The sequence below is a fragment of the Solanum lycopersicum genome, chromosome 10 (genome assembly GCF_036512215.1).
Source record: "Solanum lycopersicum chromosome 10, SLM_r2.1".
In the NCBI taxonomy this organism is placed as follows: Eukaryota; Viridiplantae; Streptophyta; class Magnoliopsida; order Solanales; family Solanaceae; genus Solanum; species Solanum lycopersicum.
In genome coordinates, this window is record NC_090809.1 from 61,062,620 (window position 1) to 61,070,805 (window position 8,186).

The 8,186-nt window shown below is 37.9% G+C and overlaps 1 protein-coding gene across 2 annotated transcripts; it reads right to left on the minus strand.

Annotated features, from left to right (window-relative positions):
- Positions 1 to 476: 476 nt before the first annotated feature.
- Positions 477 to 7,714, minus strand: LOC101268442 (casein kinase 1-like protein HD16). Of its 2 annotated transcripts, XM_004249256.4 has the most exons (17): positions 7,245 to 7,714; positions 6,100 to 6,569; positions 5,781 to 5,906; positions 5,625 to 5,698; positions 5,451 to 5,520; positions 5,309 to 5,364; positions 5,086 to 5,157; positions 4,861 to 4,955; positions 4,552 to 4,618; positions 4,337 to 4,466; positions 4,020 to 4,238; positions 3,808 to 3,938; positions 3,217 to 3,391; positions 3,013 to 3,103; positions 1,465 to 1,622; positions 1,192 to 1,380; positions 477 to 870 (listed from the first exon to the last, which is right to left on the minus strand). In XM_004249256.4, exons 2-17 carry the CDS (start codon positions 6,514 to 6,516, stop codon positions 811 to 813), a joined length of 2,130 nt encoding a protein of 709 aa, XP_004249304.1. In that variant the 5' UTR covers positions 6,517 to 6,569; positions 7,245 to 7,714; the 3' UTR covers positions 477 to 810. The 2 variants fall into 2 exon arrangements, with proteins under 2 accessions (XP_004249304.1, XP_025883617.1); XM_026027832.2 differs by having other exon boundaries at positions 3,808 to 4,238; positions 7,245 to 7,687.
- Positions 7,715 to 8,186: the final 472 nt, after the last annotated feature.

An 8,186-nucleotide genomic window follows, 5' to 3' on the forward strand; every position in this document is an offset into this window, starting at 1 on the left:
AATTTTAACTCTTTTTTTACCATATAAAAAGCTTACAACTTTTTAGTAAAAAATTTAATCACACCAAGCAATTTACTTGGGGATTTAAGTGAAACCTTTATATACTATTAAGTTGTGAAATCAAGTCATGAAATAATCTCTCTACTATACAATAGACCGAATTTGGTATGGCGTTGGACCTTTCTACGCATCTTAGGTGAAAGACGAAAAATTCCTCCTTCTAGGTCGCGCAAGCTATCAATGAGCTATTCATGTGGTTGAGAGCCCTCAACGCCCAAGCACAAAGAGATCGCTAATAGCTCATCAAACTACATATCGGGCAAATAAGAGAGCTTAGTGCACCAATCTGTCCTCTGTATAGTTCAATACATGATTTCAAAGCATGCTTTATGAAAAGATGGCACATCAGTCTTCTTTTTCAATTCCATACTGGGAACTGACCAGCAAGCAGAGGCCTAAATCGTTAGTCGAGTCGATAGATCAATTCGATGTATTACGGTTAAAATACACCTTTCAATTTAAAGGTATCAAATATTTCTCAGCAATAAACCATTTCTTAGCCATAATTGCCAACACTAGAATAAACTAGCCAGCATGCAGCAGCTACATTAGCTCAGCAACTTCTAAACTTTAGTTTTAACTTTTCCCATTACACAGTTGTACAGTACAGTACCAAAAAAAAGAAAGAAAAGGATTTTACATGAAGAATCACGAGGACTCATTTAGGAGGCAATTCCAACAAGACCAGCTGAATTCATCCTCCAGGTCTCTTCAAAGATGAAGTGACTACGATCGTTGATCGTCACTAGCTCAGCAGACAGTTCGACCATAGCAGATTGATGCAATGTAAAGATTTTTGGACCATTTTTCCTGAGAAATGAATGGAAGCAATTTGAGAGCAAAAATGGGAAGAAAGGAACTTCAATTGTTATAAACATATGATGCCAATTTTCACAGCTTTCAAAAATCAAATTCCTTCAACTATTCAAATTCAAAACTTCGATGGTGATTATTTTCTCCCATGACTTATACAATAAACAAGCCAAACAAACATCCTAAATTCCAGGTCCAGTCAAAGAAACGTCTTATAAATGGAACAGAGTGAGTAAGTTATATTCCATCAATTTGTTAGATTTAAGGAAAATCAACGCAAACAGGAAAACATGCAACGGTATGAAAAAGAATCATCACCTTTACATGGGTACTTGGGAAGGCAGATGTCCGCAAAGTCTCTTGAGTCTCATCAATCATTTTACGCCTTGGTATGCTCAATATGAAAGCTGCCTGATCAGCGGTGGCAGCCATAGAAGTTATTCTAAACCCACCTTCCCACCGTCGATGTATTCCTTCACTTGGGTAAAGGAAGTCAAGTTCAACAACCTACAAAGTCATCTTCTTTAAGCCACTATTGTTGAGGAATTCAAGAAATGCAGTAAAGTGACAACTGAATGAAAATAACTTCACCTGTTCTGCGTATCCAGCATTTCGGGACATCACCACACCCCAGCGACTGCCAGCAGTGGTCATTGATGTTACATGGAAACCTTCTTTCCATTTTTTGTTTATCCATTTAAAGGGAAAAGATTCACTCACTTTGTAAGACTGTTGTGTATAAGGAGTTCCTGATTCATCAAGCACAGTGAAATTAATAGATTGCTTATAAAACAATCAACAATAACCATAATCAAATTGATTCACAGCAAGCCTATCCGCGGTAAAAACTCTGCAGCAGATAATCTTAGCAACAAAATACAGCTCACCAACCGAAAATACAAAAAGATGGGTAACCAGAAATAAAACCATCCATATATTGTAGCTCTAACACCCTTTTATCAGCTACAGTTCCTTGACCAAACCATAATATTCCGAGGCAGCCATGACAATTAATTATACAGGCCAGCCATTAGCTTGTGGTCTCAACTTTATTCTTCTTTGTAACCAAGATCCCATACGAGTTAGCTGGTCCAACCCCGAGTGTAGGTTAAAAACATGGGGGAGAATGCACCCACCTTGCACCAATCTCCAACTTAAATACCACGCTTCATGTCAGCGACAGGGTTTGAGTTTTGAACTCATGACATGAACCCAATCCATGCATCCCAAGATGTGTCCTTACCTACGTTCCTTACCACTGAACCAATGTCTCCAGGCTAGCCTGTGGTCTTAACTTTCCCTGCTTTTTCAGCAGCTAAACAATGGAAAGTGGTGGTAAATTGCTATTTGGTATTCTAATTCTACAAGACTGCAACTCACATCCGAAAACATCTCATAGAAATTTGAATTATTGAACAGGTCCAAAACACATGAGTTAATCATCAGGTCTACCCTTATACGGGGCATATGATTCTACACTTACCGATGTTTATAAGCAAGAGAACAAACCACATGAAGATGCCTATTGTTCAGTATTAAAACCACATGAACATCCCACTTCACCTCCCAGTCACTCTTGTACCAAGAAACCTTCTATGTTTTTAAGTTTTATAGATCAAGTAGACTGAACCGCAACATCCCTGTTGTTCATCAGAACCACATCACTTGGCCCCCTTTCGACCTTTCTTTCTCTCTTATCTAAAGCTACTTCGACCAACAAACAGGTATGACCACACTTAAACAGCGAAAATAAATCGAAGCCTTTTTCCAAACAGAATTATTTTCTGTTCCATCATTTGCCAATTACCAGATCTGTGAAAGACTAGTGCACGTGTGCAACAAAGTAAAGAAACAATTGAAGGGCAGGTACCATGAAGTTCAAACAAGTTACAGACTTGAACTTAATCTATTAATAATACTTGGCATATTCTCAAAGTCGCGTAGTATATACCATATTCAATCTAGTTATTATATGATGGTTTTGTTAAGCACAGACTTCTCTCACTAATAGAGAAATTTCCCACCAAAAATAGAAAGATGGAAACCATATCATTCCACAAAATGAAGTCCATCAGTTGATCTGTCTGTAAACACCTCAAACTGTGAATAAAACAGATAATTTTTCCTTTAATGTCTAACCTTTGGACATAACGACCAAGGAACTTCCATTAGCTGCACCAGCTATTGAGCTGATGTAGTAGTTCTTTTCCCACTGTTCCATAATCCAATCCTGATAAGAACAACAACCAATTGGGACAATTGTTTTGAGTATATGACCTATGAAAAGAAAAGAGACAGAGATAATCACTGAATATGAAAGTGCAAGGTGATTGAGATGCTAACCTTATGGAGGAAGGCAGCTGAAAGCTCGTAAACCTGAGAAGAGAAACCGGTTCCTGCATCCATGATTAAAGCCCACAGATTGGCTGCTGAAGCCACACAGCTGATGTAAAGACCATCTTCATTTCCCTTGTCTACATGCTGCCTAAGCCTAGTGTCGGCAACATTGTAGTGGTACCTATAAAATCATCGTGATACTTTTCTATCAGCAACTCATACTTTTATGGAGTCACATTCATTAAGAAGATAATTTAACTTGAATATCCATGTTATATGTAATGAATATTCAATTCATGAATAGCTCACATAATCCCGAAAGTGTGACAACACTTTATGTCCTCATATGTAAACCTACCAAATCAAATAGTTTATACAAGATGTAGCCTGTCTTACCAGATACTATAATATGATTCATTGAAATGGAAGGTAGAGAGGTGCACCAAAAAGGTTGCACACAAGGGAATTCAAGCACTGAGGCACCTCTTTAAGGAATTATAATAATGACCAGACATGTTTTCTGTTTTTTGTTTTGAATTAAATGAATGACCAAACATGTCTAAACTCATTATCACACTTTCATTTCTAGCAACTTACCTTTGCTTCATAGGACGTCTTGCATTATAAACAGATATCCATTGTGTTGCCGGACTACCTAATCGTACTTTTTTCTTTGGTTGCTCGTCTTCCTCCAAGTTTATAAGCAACCTTCCCCGCTTCTGCCCAACCTGATTAGACAAGAGGCAACAGGTGAGTGACAAACCAATATCGTCATGCAAACACGTACATGCATGAATATGGATAGAAACCTTGAGAGCTCCATCAATTCTTATTGGCCGTAATGACGTGACTGGCTCAATAAGACTCTCAAAGAAAGAGATAAGCTTGGCATAATTTGGTTCCTCGTCAAATTTCATATTTGTCACAGCCTCAAGGAACTGCTTGAATGGTGCCGGACAGAAACAACACATCAACTCTGGGGAAGTGGCCATTTTCTTCTTACAGACAAGAAAACTCTTGTTGTCACCCTATTAAATCCAAAAACAACAAATAAAAAGAAATCATAAAGCTTCAAAAGACAAAATTAAACCACTACAACAACTTACAGAAGCACATAACAACCAACCTGATAGCCTTGCCACGGTAACCTTCCCTTTATAAGAAATATTAATGTGTATGCTAGTGACTCAAGGTCATCCCTTCTACTTCCAGTTCGACCCAAATGCGCATGCACACTTGCATATCTTATGGTGCCCCTGTCAAAGCAAATATATGAGTCCACAGTTAATAGGGTATTGAATTGTATGCCCAAAATTATTCAAGTTGACATGTAAAACAAACCTGAATATATCTGGCCTCTGGTCATATTCAACATGCATACCAGATGCTGCATCTTTCCATCTGGATGCTGCATTAAACAATGATATATTATGAACAGTACTCAAGATTAACATCGAATGAAAAGAAATGGTATTCTGCAAGTGTAGTGGACCTACAAGCAGAATTGATCTGACATAGTATTTCTCAACGTGTCATAACAGTTTGACAGGATCAACAATGTTTACATTAGATTACAAACAAAAAAATATGTACACTCCAAGAAACGGATGAGTGCTAAACAGAAAAGAAGATCATGATAATGCATCTTACCCAAACCGAGATCAATAAGATACAGCTTTTTCTCATCTTGACTTCCTGGCAGACCAAGTAGGAAATTTTCTGGCTTCACATCTCCATGCACGAACCTTAAAAATGAGAACAAAAAAATTAGATGCGAAAAAATAGGCTATTATTATTACTACATGACTCTAGAGTAGAGTGTTGAAAGTGAAAGGGTCAAATAACATATGTATTGCTGGAACAGATAATAGTTACCCCTTAAGGTGCAGCTTTTCAAGAATCGATATTGCCTCCACTGCAATGCATGCTACCATGTTCGGCGACATCCTGTTGCAAGATTATTGATAATCAATAAGAAAGACATACAGGCTGCAACATATGCATGCCCAGGAAAATTTATACGTCATATGTTGTTATGTTCTGCATTCCCATGTATGTGCAGGAAAATCAATGTAAATAGAACAAATTGGCAACTTACGATTGGCCTAAAGAATTCCAGACATCCCACAAACTGGGTCCCAGCATGTCCATGACCTGAAAAAAATTCCAGGAAATATCAGTGACACGAAAGTGATAAAATAAAGAAATTCTTTTATAAAATGATGAAAATCAAAAGTTACCAAGATGTAAAAGTCTCCCTGACGGCCCTTAAAATGAACCCATGGGATTCCGTAGCATCCATTAAGGGTGCTGTCAAGAAAAAAATGTTCACAATGGGATAATAAGTAAGAAAACTGATGACTGAAAAATACAAAGAAAACACAGATTCTGAGATATAATTCATGCTTGCTTACTTGTACACCTGCCATTCATAAGGAGGGCCATAGTTGCAACCTTTACTATTTCGATGCTCAAACTTTAATGCAACCTATTAGAATCATCATCACTGTATTATAATCCAAATAATGTGAGAAAGGGTCATAAAAGATCCAAAATGTCATATGAAGTACCTCGACAGCATCTGGTCCTGTTCTCTCAGTTCCCCCACTTGTTCTTCGACCAACATATACTTGCCCAAATCCACCCTTACCTAATTTCCTTTCCGTTTTATATACAGGAGAATTACCCACTTGCACCTGCATCCAGATACACAAACATTCTTCTAAGAACTCTACTTGCAATACAAATTTAGCCTACATGTTATCATTAAAAATGTGAAGGTATTTCACTTTCAAGGCAAGAGTTAACTTTAAGTTGTTTGTCAATTCATGTCCTGTAAACAGTTAAGAACCTAAATGGAAAAAGACTTGAGAGCAAACAAGAAGATACCCTATCTGGAACAGGAGTTGTGCCTGCTTCTTCTTCAACTCCCATTACTTTGTCTGGACTTCCACCACCATCCATAGCAATCCTTTTATCTGCAGCACCGTCAACTCTATTAAAAGCTGGTTCGGCAACCCCAACAGGAGCAACTTGAGGTAGACCCTCACACGGCGGCTCTGGGTCCAAATCTATCAATCTAATCCCCCTACCCCTACCAGCACCACTCGGTCTTCCACGTGTCCCTGAAGGCCCTTTTCCTATAGCTGTTGCATTACCCCTTCCTCTTCCTCCTCCACCACCTCTTCTTCTAGTTCTGTTCTGAGTAGGCAAGACCAAGTTTTCCTCTTGGCCAACAGGTTGAGGGGCAGGCTGGAGATCACCAAGCCGTTTTGATCTCCTTGCTCCACTACGCAACTCTGGCATCGTCACCCATGCAAATCACACTCAACTCCGTTCTCCCACCTTGCCTTGAAAATCTGGAGTCAAAACAACATAAGACCCCAAGAAAGGCGGAAACAGTGTAACTATGAATGCAAGAATCCTCTATTATCAACAATGTAGACTTCAAATAGAAACCAATAAACAAAATACAAAGCACTTATTCCAGGAAAGGCAACAGCATCTAAGAAAAATCATAGTTTCCATGTATCAAACATGATCTTACATTATAAATTCCCAAAGTTCCGAAGTAAAGTTCGAAACTTTTTACCCATAAAAGCCGAACATAAGAAGGTTCATACTTCATACATACTAAAAAGGCACCAGATATACAGATAAGGAAATCTTTACAATCAAAACAATCAAAAACGACCACAAACAAGTGTGAAGTTTTCAAAAACTTCCCTTTTATTTCCAGACAACAAGTAACACTAAAAGTATGTAAACAATCTTAGGGGCTCGATTCCAACAGAAATGAAAGCTATAACCTTTTTGCAATCAATAAAAAGCTACAACAGCAAGAATCGTCAGTCGAATAAACTAAGCCAATCAAACAAACAATCCCTAGATGGATCGTCTTCATCCCATCCCATATAACTCAACCGATCATCAAACAACCAACGAAAAATTATCATTTTTGACACATTTCACAGAACCCAAGAACCGAATAAAACGAACCCCATATACAAAATGGTACAAAAATCAAATCTTACCTCAAAAACAGCAAACCCCACAAGGATCGGTGAGAAATGGAACCAAAAAAATCAACAAAATCTAAGTAAAAAGATGGGTTTTCACAGAATCGGCGATCAATCTCAGATCTTTCAAAGAAAAATCAAAAAAAAATACCCACATGGATAGTTAGAAGAAAAAAGGGGAAATCTTATCGGCAAAAGAAGAAACTGGTTTGGTGTATAGCTTATATGGCGATAAGGGCATGAGCTTGAATGAAGGATGAAGTAACGTTACATTCGGTGAGGCAAAAAAAAAATGGATTTTTGGGAAAATTGGATTGAATGAATGGAAATGAAATGGAAAATATAAGTAATAATGAGTGGGGGACTCTGTGTATGCTGTGCTGTATGTATTGTATCCTCTTTGTATTACCACTTTGGTACCTGTGCTGATAATCTTGATTACTGTGTAATCTAATGTTAGTTTGTCCTTCTCTTATCATGGCTTTACTCTAAACCTAATGTCCGAGTTCCGACCTTTCATATTAAGGTTCGATTAAATTGACTTCATGTGTTGTAGGGTTCATTTTTTGAGAGGTAACGCTCCAATTAGGGTCCATTCTTAGTGGCTCAGAGTGATTGAGGTCTAATTTACTTGTTGCACAACACTAGTCTCAATGTCTTTGTATCTCCTTTTATATAATTCGATGTTTGATATTTACACGAGCGTTTGATTAAATTGAGTTCGTGTATCGTAGGGTTCATTTTCTAGAGGCAATGCTTTCTCAATGGGATTTTTTAAAATTCTCGATGGCTTGAAGTGATTGAGGTCTTACTAAATGTGGATTTATAACATTGTATGACTTATTTCTAGGGGCAGCAGTCTCGACGGGATTGTTTTCGATTGGGTCGAAGAGATTAAGGTCTTATTTAATTAAAGATAAGCGTGTAGCGTAACTCATTGATGGGGGCAACGCTTTC